This window comes from Oryctolagus cuniculus, chromosome 2, assembly GCF_964237555.1.
Source record: "Oryctolagus cuniculus chromosome 2, mOryCun1.1, whole genome shotgun sequence".
Lineage (NCBI taxonomy): Eukaryota > Metazoa > Chordata > Mammalia > Lagomorpha > Leporidae > Oryctolagus > Oryctolagus cuniculus.
In genome coordinates this window covers 30339253-30360730 of record NC_091433.1, presented here as the reverse complement: position 1 = coordinate 30360730, position 21478 = coordinate 30339253, and the positions used below count along the sequence as shown (strand labels likewise).

Below are 21478 nucleotides of genomic sequence, written 5' to 3'. Positions count from 1 at the left end.
CGCTGATCCAAAGGCAGGAGACTGGTGCTTCTCCTGGTCTCCCATGGAGTGCAGGGCCCAAGGACTTGGGCCATCCTCCACTGCACTCCCGGGCCACAGCAGAGAGCTGGCCTGGAAGAGGGGCAACCGGGACAGGATCCGGTGCCCTGACTGGGACTAGAACCCGGTGTGCCATCACCGCAAGGCAGAGGATTAGCCTAGTGAGCTGCGGCGCCAGCCGGGGTTAAATTAATTTTAACAGAGATTCATTTAAAGTGTCAGAAAGTATAAGGAATTATCATTAGTTAAAGACTGAAAATCATGGAGGAAAAAAGATGTCATTGATATTCTTGATGAAAATGATCTGAGCATGTGGACTGCACACAGAAATGAGACTGTGTGTTTAAAGAGACTGTAGAATAATAAATATAGGAAACCTAGCTTCATTTTGAAAGGAAATGAACTAAAAACCTAGATGAGTTAGGCAGAGTTGGAGGGAATTTTTGTGTTTATTACTCATGGTCTTAAACACTTCTTTTCCTGTTGGTCCTAATCTCTTCTACTCTTACTATATGTGAAGCATGTGATGAATCAGCAGCATTGAGAAAGAGGTAAGCCAGCTTATCACTGGAAAGGAGGTGAAGGTAGCAACAGACAGAAATTAATAGACAAAGATGTGGGCAGCAGATTGAGGAAATTTATACCAGAAAGCCTCAATTTTGTCAGTGGGGCAAGTTTATATTCTGGAATAAGATCAAAGAACATTTATAAAAGATACCGTGGAGAACTGGAAGAAGGGCTAACCAAGGGTTTGCTGCAAGCTGATGATGGAGTAGCTTGTGCATCAGGTTAACATTCTAAATAACTAAAATTACAGGTAAGAAGCACCCCTCCCTTGCCCCATGTATGTTTATGTCATTGCATGTTTGATGATTTCTTCATCTTGTTCACCATCACAATGCAGAAATTTACTTCGTTTTATGATACAAATGTGAATTTTAAATTTAAACATTTTCATGTAACTCTTTTAAACAAAGGTTTAGGATGCAAGTATATCTATCAAAAGAATGGTGATCCTTTGCACATAAGTGAGCTCTTGGAAAATTTCAAAAAGGATGCAAGAAGCTTTAAATTGAGGGCTGGAAAGCATCAACTTGAAGATGTGACGAGTGTGTTGAAACGTTTTCTTTCTGACATCGATGATGCACTGCTTGCCAAGGAGCTCTATCCATACTGGATCTCTGCTTTAGGTAATGCACAAAATACGCAACATAATAAATGCTTGACTTACAGTGGAATGCTTAGATTTGTTTAGTCTTTGGTATCTGGAAATTTGTACATAAAGGCAAGAGCAGAAATAGTGCAATTATCAGTAGCTGTTTGTATCTTCCTCAAAAGAAATGTATGATACTTGGTAAAGAGTATGTTCTACACTTACTTTTCAATAGATTTTGTAGTGCTTACTTTATTTTAACTTCAAAGTATTGTATTCAAGTCCATATATGCTATCTTTTATTGAAAATAAAATCAAGCATTTAAAGCAATACTCATAAGATTTTTACATGTTACTCCTTTGTCTTCTTTATTTTCCTTAAGTTTCCATTTTATGACATAAAGAACTATGGTATTTGAGAGATTATTTAAGAAATATACCTAGAAAAATATTTTTTAAATAACAAGGTCTCAGTGGTTTCAGTAAAACATAGTTTTACATATATTAATTTACGACAATGCCTTTTATTTAAACATAATAAAAACTGAAATGCAGGTATTTCCTTTAATGTTTTATGTGCAATTTTTAGTTATACTTGTGATTTATATATGTCATTTATTATCATCAAACATACTCATCTGTCTATATCTTCAAAATGATTATTTTAAGTCTTCAGTTTGTCACAGTTTTCTTTTAATTAAACTGTAATTTCTAAATTGTTTCTCTCTTATACATTAACTTCAAGATTTTTGGAAAAATGGCTTTTTGACTACATGATATTTCTCTGTAGAGAAATAAAGTTTTTACTGATGGTATTGCTTTAATCTAAAATATAACACATATATTTGAATTGTGAATTGATGCCACAAATCAAACACAGCATGAAAATTATCACAAGAATGGCCCATGTTATGGGAAGTGGGATACACAGCAGACTCATAGAATGGCAGATGCCCTAAACAGCACTCTGGCCTCAGAATCAGCCCTTAAGGCATTCAGATCCAGCTAAAAAGCCTGTGAGAGTTTCTCAGGCTTGGAAAACCAAGACACTGTGGCAAAAAAAAAAAAAAAAAAAAAAAAAAAAAAAGCCTAAATGAAAGACCCCTGTTAGTGAGATCCCAGTGGAAAGAAGGGGCCATCAAAGAAGGAGGTACCTTTCTCTGAAGGGAGGAGAGAAATTCCACTTTGATTATGGCCTTGTCTAAATAATGTCAGAGTTTATGAACTCAAGAGGCTTCCATAGCCTTGGCAGCTCATGACAAGAGCCTCAGGTGATTACTGACATCATAAATAAGAGTGTCAGTTGTTAATCAACAATGGGAGTCACTGTGCACTTACTCCTCATGTAGGATCTCTGTCCTTAATGTGTTGTACTATGCGAATTAATGGTGAAACTAGTACTCAAACAGTACTTTATACTTTGTGTGTCTGTGTGGGTGCAAACTATTGAAATCTTTACTTAGTATATACTAAGTTGATCTTCTGTATATAAAGACTGAATCTTGATGAATGAGATGGGAGAGGGAGTGGGAGGTGGGATGGTTGTGGGTGGGAGGGAGGTTATGGGGGTAAACGCCGCTATAATCCAAAAGTTATACTTTTGAAATTTATATTTATTAAATAAAAGTTTAAATAAAAAAGAATGGCCCATGTTAGTGGCAGCACAAGGAGAGTAGTTTTGAATTTAGAATAAAGCTTTCATTATTTTTATTTGCTCCCCATATTTCTCAAACCAATAGGGTTAACTATAATCACAATAAGAGTTGATTGTGTAGTTTTCTGGGATATAAAACATGGAATTAGATAAATGCATTTCTTTAAGCCCAGTTCTCTTGCAGCCTTCATTTTTGTTTTAAGATTTTATTGTACTTTATAACTTTGAAGTTATTTATAGTATTTCTATTTTACAAAGGCTTACTATGTCTCTTTATTGTAGAATCTGTTATCAAAACTATGTGACAAATATGTTTTTTGTTAAAGTTGTCAAACGTAGTGACAAAGAAGGCTCTCTGGTATCAGTCTGCCAGGAGGAGGTAGTCTGCAAGTGGTCGGCCTATGTCAGAAGGGAATGTGTTCACCTTTCACTTGGATGTGAATTCTTTGTGAATTTTTGTGGAGAGGCCTTTGAATACTGGGTCAAATAGCCTTTAAGTCCTTTGCTTTCACGTCCAAAATAGCTCAGCCACATTTCAGAAGTGGCCCATGTAGGATCTGACAAGGATAAACCACAACTACCCGGGTTGACCTCACAGAAGACCTATGTGGCGTCCCCTGAGCCTGAGGCTGAGAATGCCTTGCAGGGGCATACTCCTATTTATATGATGTCCTGTCTCCCTCTTAAGCTAGATTATCTAACTCAGTGCCTGATCCCATTAATCATTGCATTTTCTATGACCTGAACTCTTTCCTAAGCTTATCTTTATTTTAAAATGCTAGTTTATTCTTATGAGGTACGTAAAATATCCTATACCAGTATGACTTCTTATTATAGGAGCTGTAGTAGTAGTAATTTTATTGAATGCATACAGTTAACCCCTATAGATAGAAACTGAATAACACAAGGGTTAATATTTGGATTATACTAGGGATGATTAATTTTCAGTAGAGTCTTTTACTATAATGTTGAGTATTTCCTCTTTTTGCTTTTTGAGAATCATCTACTAGGACTCTTCTGTCAATATGACTGTGTTTACTTGTATAAATCTCATGTGCAGGCTAAATCAGCACATAAAAGATGTCACTTACAGTTTTGAATAGGATTGTCCTTGAAAAATGTGTCACAGTGTTTCTTAGATCCCCTGGGATTCTAATGCCTATTGCAGGTAACTATGTACTTTTAAAGAATCATCAATCTGCTACTGCCTCTATGTGAGGAATAGGTATGGCTAAGTGGGAAATGAAAAAGCATTGTCTCTAAATGTAGTTGGGAATTAAGAAGGAATGTATGAGTGCAGTGCCCTTGAGTTACATAGCCAGTATAAGCTGTTTCTTTGAAAAGTGATCTTTTATTTCGCCTGTTAGCTGATTAGACTAAACCACTAGTACACATTTCTAGAGTCTAGACTAGGGATGGGGAACCTTTTTTCTGCCAAGGGCCACTTGGATTTTATAACTTCAGTTAAGGCCATACAGAATTATCAGCTTAAAACTTTGCCTGCTGTAGATTTCTTGAATTTCAAGTCCCACCTGATGTTGCCTTGGCAGGGCCAGGTCAGATGATTTTGTGGGGCTTTCCCTACTCCTGGATTCTAGGCCTTTGGATTTCCTGTTTGCAGAATCTCTAATCTTTTGCCATCTTAGGTTTAGAAGTTTCGAAGGTAATTTCTTTTCATGCTCCTCTCTATGAAGCAATAAATTTCTGCTCAGGACAGAGGCAGAGAGTCCATCCTTCTCTGTGTCTGGACCATAATATTCAGACTTGTGTACAACTTTATCCATTGTCCCCTCATCATTTCCAATGATTTGTAGGTATCAGGACTGGTAAAAGGTCTTTTATTTACATCAGAGGGGTAATACAGAGTTCATAACTCTGGGATGGGTTATAGTTTGGTAAAGTTTTTAAAATTTCATCAGAAAAAAAGATTAGAATTATTATACAAATAATGAAACCTCTCCATAACCACAGATAAAATACTTTTGGATTATCACTCCTCTTTGTACTACAGTTTGAGAAATTAATTGAATGTACTCCTGTTAAAGTTTAACAGTCCATAAGGTAGAAGATAAAAAAGCCCCATCCACCCTCACATTTTGAGTCTTTTGTTTTGAACTACAAAGTATTGTAAGAATTAAAGCATTTAGCTGTGGAATGTTTATGTAAATAAATTATTTTCCAGAATTATGCATGATTAGAAGTTTGAGTGCTTTTCTACTGAAACCTGGTTGTATCATTTATTAAAATATATGAGTGACTGTTGTTTTAAAACTGTGTAATGGCCAATTTATATATAACATAGATAATCAATTTAGTACTAAACACTTTTTTTTTAATTTTCCTGCCAGATACACAGGATGACAAGGAAAGAATTAAAAAGTATGGAGCATTTATACGTACTCTCCCAGTTGTCAACCAAGCGACATTGGCAGCTATAATTGAACACCTTTACAGGTGGGTAGATACATGAACTTTTCTAGACATTTCAAATCTGTCATTTCTAAGGTTAAAGTAATATGCCTAGCCTCTTCCATTCAACTATGAATTTTTCACCATATCTTAAGAACTATCACATTATCCTTTCTGTAACTTGATATAATTAAGTAACATCTGCAAATAAATAGCACTGAAAAATTTTTTAAATGAAATAAATAGTCATACATATTTCTTCCTCAAATGCATACAGTACTAGCCAAGAATCTTAAAACTCCTGACTGCCAGTTCAAGTCCCAGATCTGCTTTCAATTCAGCATCATGCTAATGTAACCCTGGAAGCCAGCAGAAAATGGCCCAAGTGCTTTAGTCCCTGACACCTATATGTGAGACTCAGTTGGATTTCTGGGCTTCTGGTTTCAGCCTTGCCCAACTCTTGCTGTTGCCAGCATCTGGGAAGTAAACCTGGTGGATGTCTCTACATACCTATCTCAGTCTCTCTGTAATAAATATATATGGGAAATTGTAGATGGAGGAATTATTTTCTTTAAAGCAACAACAACAACAACAAAACGTTTCTGAGGGGCCAATGCTATGACACAGCAGGTTAAAGCCCTGGCTGTATGTAGTGCCAACATCTCATATGAGCACCAGTTCTAGTCCCAGCTGTTCCACTTCAGATCCAGATCCCTGTTAATGTGCCTCAGAAATCAGGGGAAGATGGCCCAAGTCCTTGGGCCCCTGCACCACCATGGGAGACCCAGAAGTAGCTCCCATCTCCTGGCTTTGGATCTGCTCAGCTCTGGCCTTTGTGGCCATTTGTGGAGTGAACCAGCAGACAGAAGACCTCTCACACTGTCTCTACTTCTCTCTGTAACTCTGTCCTTCAAACAAATAAAGTAAATCTTTAATTTTTTTTTTAAACTCAAAGAGCACCAAAAAGGGGGGGGGGGCGGAATTTCTATCCTTTGGTTCATTCCCTAATGATTGCCACAGTTGATAATGGGCCAGACTAAAGCCAGGAGCCAGGAACTTTATCCAGGTCTCCCACATGGGTGTCAGGAGCCCAAGCACTTGAGCCATCATTTGCTATCTTTTCAGGAGCATTAACAATAAACTAGATTGGAAGTGGAGTAGCTGGGACTTAAACTGGTGCTCTGATAGGGACTACTGCTGTTGCAAGTGGTAGCTTGATCTGCTGTGTCAGAACTCCAGGAGGGGTTATCTTGTTGCACCATACAAATTGAACCCATGTTATATAGTCCTATCTCTGTTCCAATGAGATGTTTGGACAAATTTTGATATAAACATTGTTAGCATGTGGCATAGAATTATAGAAGAGAGAATCAATGATTCATTGAGTGTTTAAGGACCAAGACACTATAACAGGAAACGATGAGCACAGTGTTTTCCTGCAGTAAGGTCTTTACAGGCTCTTATTTCTTTATTATCAGCTTACATCTTACCTGACTACTGATATTTTGGGATTATGTAATGGTTAATATGAGGAAATTATAGAAATTAAAATCATTTTCTGTGTCAGTGCATGGAAGTCATCTTACTTTTGAAAGGATAGAGGAGTGGAATCTGACTAGAGAAACGAGAGCTGAAAGATGACAGTATTTGAAAATAGTCTTTTGGGCCGGCGCTGCGGCTCACTAGGCTAATCCTCCACCTTGCGGCGCAGGCACACTGGGTTCTAGTCCCGGTCGGGGCGCCGGATTCTGTCCCGGTTGCCCCTCTTCCAGGCCAGCTCTCTGCTGTGGCCCAGGAGTGCAGTGGAGGATGGCCCAAGTTCCCTGCACCCTATGGGAGACCAGGATAAGCACCTGGCTCCTGCCTTCGGATCAGCACGGTGTGCCGGCCTCAGCGCGCCGGCCGTGGCGGCCATTGGAGGGTGAACCAACGGCAAAGGAAGACCTTTCTCTCTGTCTCTCTCTCTCTCTCACTGTCCACTCTGCCTGTCAAAAAGAAATAAAAATTAAAAAATAAAAATAAAAAATAAATAAAAAGAGAAAATAGTCTTTTAAGTTAAGGTTAAATGTTTCTTTTGATCTTAGCAGTTATTTAAAATGACAATAAGTATAAATTTTGCTTTGTACTTTGGCAATTTATATTTATTAAATAAAAGTTGAAAAAAAGAATATATTGTATTCATCTCCCCTTTAATAGATTTCTATAAAACTGAATTCCACTAAAAGTATTTTATTTGGAGACTAGATTTAAAAGTCTTACACAGCTTATTTTCTTTTCTCAAAATTTTTTATTTAAGGTAAAAAAATCATGTATTTCATATATATATATGAAAATATATATATATTTAGGAAAATAGTGATATACCCATCTTCCCTACCTCCTACCCACGACACCAAACTTCTTCCTCCTTCTCTTATTCCCTCTCTTAATTTTAACAATGTTCTATTTTCAGTTTACTTTGTACTCATCAGATTGACCCTCTATTAGTAAAGAATTCAACAAATAGTAAGAAGAAAAAAACACTGTTCCTCAACAGTAGAGACAAAGCCTGTAAATAATCGTTGCATTTCAAAATGTCAATTTCATCCCTACACATCACATTTTGATACTATGTTAGTTACCACAGATCATAGAAAACATTTGGTATTTGTCTTTTTGGGGACTGGCTTATTTCACTTAGTATAAAAGTTTGCAGTTGCATCCATTTTATTGCAAAAGAGAGGATACATTCTCTTTTTTTACAACTGAGTAGTATTCCATTCTCTATATATCACAGTTTCTTTATCCAGTCATCAGTAGTGGGCATCTGAGTTGATGCAGTATCTTAACTATTTTGAATTGAGCTGCAGTAAACATGAGGGTGAAGATAACTCTTTCATATGCTCATTTCATTTCATTTGTTAAATTTCCAGGAGTGGGATTGTTGGGTTGCATTGTATGTCTGTTTTCAGCTTTCTGAGGTATCTCTGTTTTGACTTCCACAATGGCCGCACTAGTTTACATTCTCAGCATTTGTATTAGGGTATGTTTTCTACCACATCCTCACCAGCATTTATGTGATGATTTCTGTATGAGAGCCATTCTAACAGGTGAAATGAAACCTCCTTGTGGTTTTGGTTTGCATTTCCCTAATTGCTAGTGATCCTGAACATTTTTTCACGTGTCTGTTGCCATTTGAATTTTCTCTTTTGAAAAATGCCTATTCAAGTCCTTTGCCCATTTCTTAACTGGATTCTTTTGTTGTTGTTGAGTTTTTGTTTGTTTGTTTATATATTCAGGATATTAATACTTTAATTAGTTTCATACTTTAAAAATATTTCCTCCCTTTCTGTCATTTGCCTTGTTGTCACTGTGCTGAGTGTTTCCCTTGCAGTATAGAAGCTTCTCAGAAGATTGATGTAATCCCATATGTCCTTTTTGGCATTGATTACCTGAGCTTCTCTGGTCTTTTACAAGAAATATTTGCCTATGCCAATATATTACAGAGTTTCCCCAATGTTCTCCTTTAGTAATTTGATGGAATCAGGTTGTAGCTTTAGATCCTTGACCCATTTTGAGTTGGTTTTTTGAATAAGATGTAATGTAGATGTCTTGTTTCATAGTTCTGCATGCAGAGATCCAGTTTTTCCAGCACCATTTGTTGAAGAAACTATTCTTTTTCTAGGGATTGATTTTAGCTCCTTTGTCAAAGATTTGTTGGTTGTAGATGCATGGATTGATTTTTGAAGTTTCTGTTCTATTCCATTCATCCACATATCTATTTTTGTGCCATTACCTGGATGTTTTGAAGTATGTCTTGAAATCTGGTATTGTGATTCCTCCAGCTTTGTTTTTGTTATGTAAGATTGCATTAGGTATTCTGGCTCTCTTGTGTTTCCTTATGAATTTTAGCATCATTTTTTTTTTTGATCTGAGAATAATGCCATTGGTAATTTGATTGGGATTCCATTGACTCTGTAAATATATTTTGGTAGTATGGACATTTTGATTACATTAATTCTCCCAGTCCATGCACATGGAAGATTTTTCCATTTTTTATGAGGTACAGTAGTCTCTTCGTGGAGTCTTTTGTTCTGCTATATATAGAATCATGTCATCTGCAAACAGGGATAATTTGAATTCTACCTTTCAAATATGTATCCCTTTGATTTCATTTTCTTTTTTCTTTTTTTTTTTTTTAAGACAGAGTTACAGAGACAGTTAGAGACAGAGAGAAAGGTCGTCTATCCTTTGGTTCACTCCTCAAATGGCTTCAATGGCCAGAGCTGCGCTGATCTGAAGCCAGGAGCTTCTTCAGGGTCTCCCACATGAGTGCAGGGGCCCAAGGACTTGGGGTGTCTTGGGCCTGCTATCCCAGGCCATAGTAGAGAGCTGGATCAGAAGAGGAGCAGCCTGGACTCGAACCGGCGCCCATATGGGATGCTGGCTCTGCAGATAGTGGCTTTACCCACTGTGCCACAGTGCCAGCCCCATGATTTCATTTTCTTGCCTGATAGTTCTTGCCACTACTTTCAGGTCTATATTGAATAGCATTGTTGAAAGTTGGCATCCTTGTGTGGTGCCAGATCTAAGTGGAAATGCTTCCAACTTATCCCATGCAATAAATTACTGGCTGTGGGTTTTTCATAAATTGCCTTGATTATGTTGAGGAATGTTTATTCTATACTCACTTTGCTTAAAGTTTTTATCATGAAAGATGTATTTTATCAAATGCTTTTGTGGGGAGCAATTCGGACTGGACTGAGTTACTGGAATTAAGACTTATTCTATGCATCTGCTCTCCCACAATATGGCGCTGGGAGAGAAGTAAACAGCTTCTACACAGCTGCCTCCAGTTCAGCTAATAAACTGTAGGACTTGCTCCTGATTGGAGAGCAGCGTGCTCGGCGTGTGGGCAGCCGAGTTAGGATTGGCGGAGGAGGACTATAAAGGAGGAGAGAGACGGCATGCACCAGGAACATCTATGAGGAACATCTCAGGGGAACATCTAGCTGAAGGAACACCCGTGCAGCCCCCGAGAAAGCCGGCCGGCGGTGTGCCGCTCCCCTGCGGAAGTGGGGAATGTGGCCAGGGGGAACTGCCCTTCCACGGAGGTGGAAGGGATAGTAGCCAACCCGGGATGAACCAGCAGCAAACCCGGGGAGGGCCGAGCAGACGAAAGAACAGCGCAGGGTCCTGTGTCATTCCTCCACGAAGAGGGGGAGCGACATAATGGTGCCGTGACTCGGATATGAAGCCTAGGCAGGGCTTAGTGTCGTTCCTCCATGAAGAGGGGGAGCGACATAATGGTGCTGTGACTTGGATAGGAAACCTAGGACGGATAGCAAACTTAGGAGGGAAGAAACGGGAAGAACTGGGAAAATATCGGAGAGAGAGACTAGCAAACAGCCTAGGGAAAATATCGGAGAGAGAGACTAGCAAACAGCCTAGGGAAAAGCCGGACGAAAGAGGTGCCGGAGGAAGCTGTTGAAAGCCTAGGCATAGACTCAGATACGGACTACGGGGGGAAGCTGGGAGAAATCTCTAAGGTCGAAAGCGAAAGTGAAAGCTAGAACAAACAGACTCGGATGCGGATTGTGGGGAGAGGCCAGGAGAAATGAGGGAGGAGTATTGTTGGAGGAAAGCTTGGGGAAACATACCGGGTAGAGAAAAATGTTAGGGAAATTGAAGCCGCGGGGGGCAGGCCGAGGCTGAAACGAAAGCCACTTTGGGATTCTCAAGTTAGCCCAGGGAGCATAGGACGGGAAGCCAAACCGTGGGGCGGAGACGTAAGCTGGGTTGAATTCGCCAGGCTAGCCCGGGGAACTTGGATTGAATGCTAGTGGCAGACACGTAAGCTACGCTGTGTGACTCGCGGAGGCTGCCACGCGCAGACAGAGCGTGCGGGGCTCAAGTACATAGGGAACGCGGGGCTGGCGCAAGGCCATGGTTCAGACGCGAAAGGGTTAAGTGCGAGACCTAGGAGTGTGTGTGCAAAGCCGAGCCGCGCAGATGAGGCGCGGGCTGAAGCGGCGCAGAGCCGGGAACCCGCCGGCGGGGCAAGGCGCCGGAAAGCCGCAGGGATAAGAGAAACAGAAGTTTAGAAGTAAAAGAGAAATAGGAATGCTGGAAGATAGAAGTAAAATGGGAGAAATAGGAATGCCCGGAGATAGAGAAATAGAGAAATAGAAAGGCCTCCCTACAACACTGCAATGTGAGAGCTTGGATTCGGTCTGCCTGATTAAGTGAGGCGATGAGCACGATGAGCACCTGCGGCGGCTAGCAGCTTATGCGCCGCAGGTCACCGAAGACAGGCACGAATTAACATCAGTAAGGCCTCCCCACAAAAAGGCAATGAGAAGGCTTGGATTCGGTTTGCCTGATAGGGCTTGTAAGCCCCTGCAGGCAGAGCAGAGCATGCGCTGCAGGGCACCGAACACAGGCACCCATCAGCGCCTAAAAACCTCCTCACAACATGGCGAAGAGAGGACCCGGATTCGGTTTGCCTGATTGATAGGACTTGTAAAAACCTGTGGCAACTCTAGCAAGTAGAGCAGAGTGTGTGCCGCGGGACACCGAAGACAGGCGCGTATCAACGCCAAAAATAAAAAGAAAGGGGGATCTGTGGGGAGCAATTCGGACTGGACTGAGTTACTGGAATTAAGACTTATTCTATGCATCTGCTCTCCCACAATATGGCACTGGGAGAGAAGTAAACAGCTTCTACACAGCTGCCTCCAGTTCAGCTAATAAACTGTAGGACTTGCTCCTGATTGGAGAGCAGCGTGCTCGGCATGTGGGCAGCCGAGTTAGGATTGGCGGAGGAGGACTATAAAGGAGGAGAGAGACGGCATGCACCAGGAACATCTATGAGGAACATCTCAGGGGAACATCTAGCTGAAGGAACACCCGTGCAGCCCCCGAGAAAGCCGGCCGGCGGTGTGCCGCTCCCCTGCGGAAGTGGGGAATGTGGCCAGGGGGAACTGCCCTTCCACGGAGGTGGAAGGGATAGTAGCCAACCCGGGATGAACCAGCAGCAAACCCGGGGAGGGCCGAGCAGACGAAAGAACAGCGCAGGGTCCTGTGTCGTTCCTCCACGAAGAGGGGGAGCGACATAATGGTGCCGTGACTCGGATATGAAGCCTAGGCAGGGCTTAGTGTCGTTCCTCCATGAAGAGGGGGAGCGACATAATGGTGCCGTGACTTGGATAGGAAACCTAGGACGGATAGCAAACTTAGGAGGGAAGAAACGGGAAGAACTGGGAAAATATCGGAGAGAGAGACTAGCAAACAGCCTAGGGAAAATATCGGAGAGAGAGACTAGCAAACAGCCTAGGGAAAAGCCGGACGAAAGAGGTGCCGGAGGAAGCTGTTGAAAGCCTAGGCATAGACTCAGATACGGACTACGGGGGGAAGCTGGGAGAAATCTCTAAGGTCGAAAGCGAAAGTGAAAGCTAGAACAAACAGACTCGGATGCGGATTGTGGGGAGAGGCCAGGAGAAATGAGGGAGGAGTATTGTTGGAGGAAAGCTTGGGGAAACATACCGGGTAGAGAAAAATGTTAGGGAAATTGAAGCCGCGGGGGGCAGGCCGAGGCTGAAACGAAAGCCACTTTGGGATTCTCAAGTTAGCCCAGGGAGCATAGGACGGGAAGCCAAACCGTGGGGCGGAGACGTAAGCTGGGTTGAATTCACCAGGCTAGCCCGGGGAACTTGGATTGAATGCTAGTGGCGGACACGTAAGCTACGCTGTGTGACTCGCGGAGGCTGCCGCGCGCAGACAGAGCGTGCGGGGCTCAAGTACATAGGGAACGCGGGGCTGGCGCAAGGCCATGGTTCAGACGCGAAAGGGTTAAGTGCGAGACCTAGGAGTGTGTGTGCAAAGCCGAGCCGCGCAGATGAGGCGCGGGCTGAAGCGGCGCAGAGCCGGGAACCCGCCGGCGGGGCAAGGCGCCGGAAAGCCGCAGGGATAAGAGAAACAGAAGTTTAGAAGTAAAAGAGAAATAGGAATGCTGGAAGATAGAAGTAAAATGGGAGAAATAGGAATGCCCGGAGATAGAGAAATAGAGAAATAGAAAGGCCTCCCTACAACACTGCAATGTGAGAGCTTGGATTCGGTCTGCCTGATTAAGTGAGGCGATGAGCACGATGAGCACCTGCGGCGGCTAGCAGCTTATGCGCCGCAGGTCACCGAAGACAGGCACGAATTAACATCAGTAAGGCCTCCCCACAAAAAGGCAATGAGAAGGCTTGGATTCGGTTTGCCTGATAGGGCTTGTAAGCCCCTGCAGGCAGAGCAGAGCATGCGCTGCAGGGCACCGAACACAGGCACGCATCAGCGCCTAAAAACCTCCTCACAACATGGCGAAGAGAGGACCCGGATTCGGTTTGCCTGATTGATAGGACTTGTAAAAACCTGTGGCAACTCTAGCAAGTAGAGCAGAGTGTGTGCCGCGGGACACCGAAGACAGGCGCGTATCAACGCCAAAAATAAAAAGAAAGGGGGATCTGTGGGGAGCAATTCGGACTGGACTGAGTTACTGGAATTAAGACTTATTCTATGCATCTGCTCTCCCACAATATGGCGCTGGGAGAGAAGTAAACAGCTTCTACACAGCTGCCTCCAGTTCAGCTAATAAACTGTAGGACTTGCTCCTGATTGGAGAGCAGCGTGCTCGGCGTGTGGGCAGCCGAGTTAGGATTGGCGGAGGAGGACTATAAAGGAGGAGAGAGACGGCATGCACCAGGAACATCTATGAGGAACATCTAAGGGGAACATCTAGCTGAAGGAACACCCGTGCAGCCCCCGAGAAAGCCGGCCGGCGGTGTGCCGCTCCCCTGTGGAAGTGGGGAATGTGGCCAGGGGGAACTGCCCTTCCACGGAGGTGGAAGGGATAGTAGCCAACCCGGGATGAACCAGCAGCAAACCCGGGGAGGGCCGAGCAGACGAAAGAACAGCGCAGGGTCCTGTGTCGTTCCTCCACGAAGAGGGGGAGCGACAGCTTTCTCTGCATTTGATCATGTGGCTTTTATTCTTCAATTTGTTAATGTTTTTTATTACTATTACATCTATTGATTTGCAAAAGTTCCTGCATACCAGGGATAAATCCTAGTTGGTCTGAGTGAGTGATCTTTCTGATGTGTTCTTGGATTCAATTATCTAGTTATTCTGATGAGGATTTTTGCATATATGTTCATCAGGAATATTGGTCTATATTTCTCTTAATTGTATCTATTTTTTATTTTGGAATTTAGGTGACGCTGTCCTCATAGATGGCATTTTTGAGGATTACCTCCCTTTCTGTTGTTTTAAATACCTTGAGAAGAATTGGAGTTAGTTCTTTAAATGTCTGGTAGATTTCAGCAATGAAGCTATCTGATCCTGGGCTTTTCTTTGTTGGGAGGGTCTTTATTACTGATTCAATCTCCATCTTGATTATTGGTCTATTAGGTTTCCTATGTTTTCATGACTTAATTTCATCTGCTGATGAAAGTGGAGTATTGATGTCCCGGATGTCTATATCTATCTTTCTTCTCTTCTCTTCTCTTCTCTTCTCTTCTCTTCTCTTCTCTTCTCTTCTCTTCTCTTCTCTTCTCTTCTCTTCTCTTCTCTTCTCTTCTCTTCTCTTTTTTTTTTTTTTTTGACAAGCAGAGTGGACAGTGAGAGAGAGAGAGACAGAGAGAAAGGTCTTCCTTTTTTCCATTGGTTCACCCCTCAATGACCACTGCGGCCAGCGCACCACGCTGATCTGAAGCCAGGAACCAGGTGCTTCTCCTGGTCTTCCACGCGGGTGCAGGGCCCAAGGACTTGGGCCATCCTCCACCACACTCCCGGGCCACAGCAGATAGCTGGACTGGAAGAGGAGCAACCGGGACAGAATGTGGCGCCCAACTGGGACTAGAACCCGGTGTGCTGGCACCACAGGCAGAGGATTAGCCTATTGAGCTGCAGTGCTGGCCCTAAATCTTTCTTTAGGTCCATTAACGTTTATTTTACATATCTAGGTGTCCTGGCATTAGATGCATATACATTTATTATTGTAACATTTTCCTGTTCAATTGATCCCTTAGTAATTACATAATACCTTTCTTTGTTCCTTTTAGCAGTTTTTGTTTTAAAGTCTAGTCTGTTTTGTCTGATATTAGAATGGCTACATCTTTTTTTTTTTTTTTTTGCTTTCTTTTAGCGTGGAATATCTTTTTCCATTGTTTCATTATCAGTCTGTATCTTTGTTGGTTAGGTCTATGTTTCTTTTTTTTTTTTTTAAGATTTATTTATTTAAAGTCAGAGTTACACAGAGAGAAAAAGAGAGGCAGAGTGAGAGAGAGAGAGAGAGCAGTCTGGATCACTCTTGAATTGGCCACAACAGCCACAGCTGCTCCACTCCGAAGCCAGGATCCAGGAGCTTCCTTCAGGTCTCCCACATGAGTGCAGGGGCCCAAGGGCTTATGCCATCTTCTGCTTTCCCAGGCCATAGCAGAGAGCTGGATTTGAAGTGGAGCAGCCGGGTCTTGAACCAGCTCCCATATGGGATGCCGGCACTGCAGGCAGCAGTTTTACCCACTATACCATAGTGCTGGCCATGAGATGTGTTTCTTGTATGCTTCAAATACATGGGTCTTGTTTTTTAATCTGTTTATCCTGTCTGTATCTTAAGTGCAGAATTTATGCCATTTAAATTCAAGGATTTTATTGATAAGTAACAACTTGTCCTTGTCATTTTTCTGTAAGTATTCCTATTATTTGCCTTGTGCTTTAACTGGGAGATTTTCTGCTTTCAGGGTCTTCCATAATGATGACTATCATTCTGAGTTTCTGTGTCTAGCACATCCTTAAGCATCTTTTGTAAGGCTGGATAAGTGGTGATTCTTTCAATTTCTGTTTGTTTAGATTTTATTTTGCCTTCATTCATAAATGAAAGCTTTGCAGGGTACAGTATTCTGAGTTGACTTTTTTTTTTTCTTTTCAGACTTAGATTATGTCTCTCCGTTCTCCCCTAGTCTGTAGTGTTTCTAATGAGAAATTAGCTGTGAGTAAAGTAATCACATTTCTCTCATGCGCATTTTATAATCTTTTTTTTATTACTGTTGACAGTTTGTCTATAATGTGTCATGGTGAAGATCTTTTCTGGTTATGTCTATTGGGAGTTCTATGTACCTTGCATACTTGGATTCCCTTTCTTCTAATTTGGGAAGTTTCTTGTAATTATTTCACTGAATAGGTGTCCTAATCCATTCGCTGTTTCCCTATGTTCAGGAACTCCTCTAAGACCCATATGTTGGCTTACTTGCTATTACTCCATAAATCTCAAATATTGATTTTAATTTTAAAATTTTTTTCTCTTTCTTTCTGTCTTTCTTTCTTTCTTTCTTTCTTTCTTTCTTTCTTTCTTTCTTTCTTTTTCCAAAGATTTATATTTTGGCTTGGATATTCTTTCTTCTGCTTCACCAAGTCTGTTTTTAAGGCTTTCTACTGTATTTTTTATTTTACATACTGAATTCTTCATTTCTAATACTTCAATTTGATTTCTCTTAAAAAAATCTCAAGCTCATGGGAAAATTTTTTCTCCATGTCATGTATGGATTTCTTTAACTCATGAATTTGTTTCTGAGTAATCTTATGATCAGTCTTTTGAATTCCTTTTCAGGCATTTCATCAGTCTCTTTATCCTCATATTCTGTTTTCCTTTGAGGGAGTCATGTTGTCTTCCTTATTCTCATTTCTTGAATTTCTGCATTTATTTTTGGGTATTTGTGGAAATAAATGTTGGTTTTCTCCTGATGGATTTTATCTTTGAACTATGCCTCTGTGACTTAGTGGAATTAGTCTGCTCTTTCTGTGAATACCCAGAGGCATGTGCTGGGTGTGTCCAGGGAGCTCTAGTCAGTGCTGCAGTGTGGAGTGAGGATTTATGGTGACACCCAAGTTGGGCATGGTAAAGCTCCTCTGTTGTTAGCAGGAGTAGAGTCTGATCACCTCTATTGGCGTAATCACACCTTTAGCTCCTCTCTTCCAAGGTGACCAGAGCCTGGGTTTAGCCCACAGTGGGTGCAGTACTCATCTGGGCTACCACATGTACTGCACAAAGGATCGGTGCAACCCTCAGTTTGAGCATGGATCCCACTGCAGTGACCCACCTCGGGCCATCAAAGAGCTCTGTTCTCTGGCCCTGCATACAATGATTGCCCAGAGACCCAGCTACTCCCTGTACCCTATCAACCCTATGGAACAACAGAGTTCCAAGAGTGTCAGTATACAAGTCTCCCACAGTCACACGGTACAGGGGGTCTGCCCTGTCCTGCTGGCCTGTCTTGTATACAGAGAAAGCAAAGACATTACCAGAGCCAGCCACCTGTGGATGCTCTGCCTTGGCAGGTTGAGCCACAGAGCCTGTGATATGTTGAGTGGCTGGGGAAACCTCACAGTCCTACGTGGATGCCCAGCCCCATGTCAACCCTCCCAGCCAGATTCAAAGTCAGTGGGGAAAGTGTATTTTCTCTCTGGTAAAATCCCTGGATCACACACTGTAAGATTTGCCACAGCTACTGCTGGTGTCAAAAATGGAACTTTCTCTCTGCTGGTGCTAATAAGTGTTTTTGTGAGGCAATGGGGGGCAAGAAATGTGCCTTTTTTTTTTTTTTTTTTTTTTTTTACCCTCTGGGTTAGGGTGATACCCTTCCCTGGAATAGAGTTCCAGGCTGGATTCAAAGACAGTGTGGTCCACAAAGCTCTCTCTCCAGCAGTATCACAAGAGGCATGGCTGTTGTAATGTGCTCTCACCTTGCCCGCCAAAGCTGGCATACCCTACAGCTGTTTGCTGTGGAGATCATGTGTTTTTTCCAGGCTGGTTGCTGTGCATCTACACCTTCCCTGTGGGCCATAGCATTCCTCTTCCTACTGTAGAATTTCCACTGCAAATTTCTCTCCATCCCTCCCTGGAAATACACTTCCTCCACTGTTTTTTTCTGCTCTTTCCCCCTCTTTAAAGAGCCATCTTAGAACCCCCCACTTGTTTTATTTTCTTTATTTTTCCCTTTCTTTTCTAACAAATACTTCTCATGCATGTAAACTTCATTATTATAAGACCAGTTTTCTTATTGTATCATACTAAATAATATCATACTATATAACCCTATCCCTATGCCTATGAGAAATTGCTAAGCCCTTTAATATAAAAAATTGTGTCATGTAGCATGGTGTTAAAGAAGAATGAGGGATTCATTGAGGTTTAGGGACTGCTTTGATGCTTCAGATTTAGAAACATGGACTGGACCTGAAAGAAAGATAAGTAGAAGAAATGAGCAAGAAAATATTTTCTGGGACATGGGGATGCTAGAGAATGAGACTGTTTATGCCTGACTAGCAGCAGTTTGTGAAAGAATAGCTTTGTAGGCCATGCAAAACATTAAGATATTATTCATTTACATGGATGGGGAAACTTCTCTCTGGCAGGGGCCATTGAGATATTTATAACATCATTTGTGGGTCACACAAACTTATCAACTTCAAAATTAGTCTGCTCCAGATTTATTAAATATTGGATCTCACCTAGGCAGGGACAGACCAAATAATCCTTTGGCCTTAGATGGGCCTGGATTTTCTCCACCCTGAATAGTGATAAGAAGTGATTGATTACATCTGGTTTATGATGATAACCCCTGTGATAGGTTTGGTTGGGAAGAGACAGAGAAACTAAGTAGGATACAGTTTCCTTGGACTTTGAGTGAGAAAGGACTAAATAGGCTAATTGTGGAATATTTGGGAATGACAACATCTCGGGGCAGAGAAATGAAGGAGGAAAAGGATCTGTTTGAACTCAGTTCATCCTAGAAATTAAAGAAGCTATGGAAACTAGACAGGTAAATTAGTACCAAAGGAGAATGACATTATAGAAGGGAGTATCATGAAACACAGGAATATTTGATGGTGTTGTCAAAAGTTTGAGAAGTTAATTTGGATAAGGTCAGGTTGATTTAGCATTTAATTCAATCCTTACCCAAGATAAGACATCACTTACTCTATCAGTAACATCCACTTAATTCCATTCACCAGACATTTATTATGCACTACAGTGTGATTAAAGCAATGGTCTCTGTGACATGCTTAGATTCTAGTAACAGAGGCAGGCATGCTGATAAATTTTCTGGATGTTTACAGTCTGGTGTGATAAGATTTCAGAAATGATTTGGGGAGAGAAGTCCACAGTTGTAGCATCCTCCTCTATTAAGTTCCAATTCTTTTCGCATCTTGTAAATCACATTCACTTTCCCGGCTCTGCTATGCAATTTAGTGTTTTATTCTGAATTTCTTACATTATCATATATATTACCATCTTGCTTGCTTACTTTTTTTTTGCACCAACTGGAATCTATCTATGTTCTATATAGACAAGAGTTCCTAGCTTCACCTCGTTAAGTTCTCTTGATGGGATTGGTCTTCTTCATTTAATATGCATTTTAAAAATTTCCAAAAGTAACTAAATCAGCAACCAGATAGCTAGTACATATATAGTTAGTGACAAATAGAAGCCATTAACAGATACTTCATGTGCATACTTACAGTTCTCATCTAATATATTTTTGCTAATGTGACCTTTCCTTTGTTGTAGAGACTGCCATATTTTTAAAAGTCTTTTTGAATTTATTTGTGAACACTTCAAATGCTCTTGAAGACCTGAAGATTGTAGTTTACTGATTGGAAGGATTAACGTATTTCTTCATATCTGTTCATTGTAAAATATCTACTTGGTTTTATTCAAAGAAACTGTAGTTGTGGTTTTAAATGAAGTCATTTTTTTAATATAAAATCATATCATGCCCTGTTTTTCAGTATCTGTACAAACACATCTTGCTAGGTATTTTTTCTCTCCTAATAAGAAGTTTCTGAAATAGACTAACCGTGAACCTGGAACTTGGGAGTGTCTCTAGGTGAATGCCAATCCACCTTACTTGTTTTGTTTCCTACTTATCTCCTGCCCCATTTCCTCTTCCTTTCTGCTGTAGCGCCTAAGTCAGTCTACACTACTCTGGGTACACAGATCTATGCATGAATCATAAATTGTTTCGTTGTCTGGAATTGTTTGGATATGGTCAATCCCTCTGCTAAAGCAGTCGTTGAGCACTGCTTTGTTACTTGTACTGGTATCTTTCTTGACAGTTTTCTCTTACGTTTGTAATTAGACCATGAGGTACATGGAAAAAAGAACCGTGTAATTGTTGTTGTTGTTGTTGTTATTTTTAAAAGACCTTTGTGTCTTTTAAGTCGGAGAAAAATGATAGCAATATTCTATCTTAGAATTCCACGCAGTTTTCAGATAAAAATGTGTCATAATGAGCTATGTTTTTCTCTTCCAGGGTTCAGAAATGCTCAGAAATCAATCACATGAATGCCCATAATTTGGCCTTGGCCTTTTCTTCCTGTTTGTTTCAAACTAAAGGACAAACTAGTGAAGAAGTGAATGTAATTGAGGACCTCATTAATAACTATGTTGAAATATTTGAGGTAAATATTTACTTTTTGCATTTGTTAAAGTGGTATTTTCTGTTTGCAAAGATGCATATTTTAGGATGTTACTATGCAGGTCTTTATGAAAATTTATAAGTTGGGAAAATAAAGGATAGTTATATTCTCTTTTTTGGATATAACTCCTTTTTCAGCTTTAGCCATTCATTTAAATTTGTTTTATGTAAAGATTTTTTACTCTCAAGTGTGTTGAACAGCATAATTCTGTTTATAGGGTTTTGTGTATTTTCTCCTTAGAATTTGTGCACTGTGTATTTCTGCTTACAGAGGTGAAAGTTAGGAATTCAACAAACTCTGAAATAAACCCTAGGATATTAAATTCTGTAGTTGTAAGCATTTTTGGGTTTATCTTAGAATTATGTTCCCAATTGAAAAGAAATTCGGAAATATCATTCTGTAGTTTTCTAGTAAGTCATTCTTGTTTTTTTTTTTTTCTTTAAGATTTATCTGTTTATTCATAAGGCAGAATGACAGAAAGGGAGAGACCAGACAGAGAAAAAGAGAGAGAGAGAGAGAGAGAGAGAGAGAGAGAGAATCTTTCATTGACTGTTTCACTGCCCAAATGTCCACAACAGCTAGGGGTGGTCCAGTCAGAAGCCTGGAGACACAAACTTGTGTGGGTGTCCCACATGAGTGGCAAGGACTCAGGTACTTGAGCCATCTTCTGCCTCTCAGTGTGTATATTGTCAGGAAGCTGGATCAGAAGTGGGGGAGTAGGGACT

General features: G+C 41.1%; 1 protein-coding gene across 9 annotated transcripts in view; it reads left to right on the top strand.

The window, feature by feature from the left end:
* ARAP2 (ArfGAP with RhoGAP domain, ankyrin repeat and PH domain 2) overlaps positions 1 to 21478 on the top strand; it is a 209540-nt gene that overhangs the window by 127565 nt on the left and 60497 nt on the right. For all 9 annotated transcript variants that reach the window (XM_070069627.1, XM_070069629.1, XM_070069624.1 and 6 more), the window contains 3 exons: positions 1017 to 1229; positions 5195 to 5300; positions 20588 to 20735. In XM_070069627.1, the coding sequence (XP_069925728.1) occupies positions 1017 to 1229; positions 5195 to 5300; positions 20588 to 20735 (467 nt within the window). The remainder of the gene's footprint in view (positions 1 to 1016; positions 1230 to 5194; positions 5301 to 20587; positions 20736 to 21478) is intronic.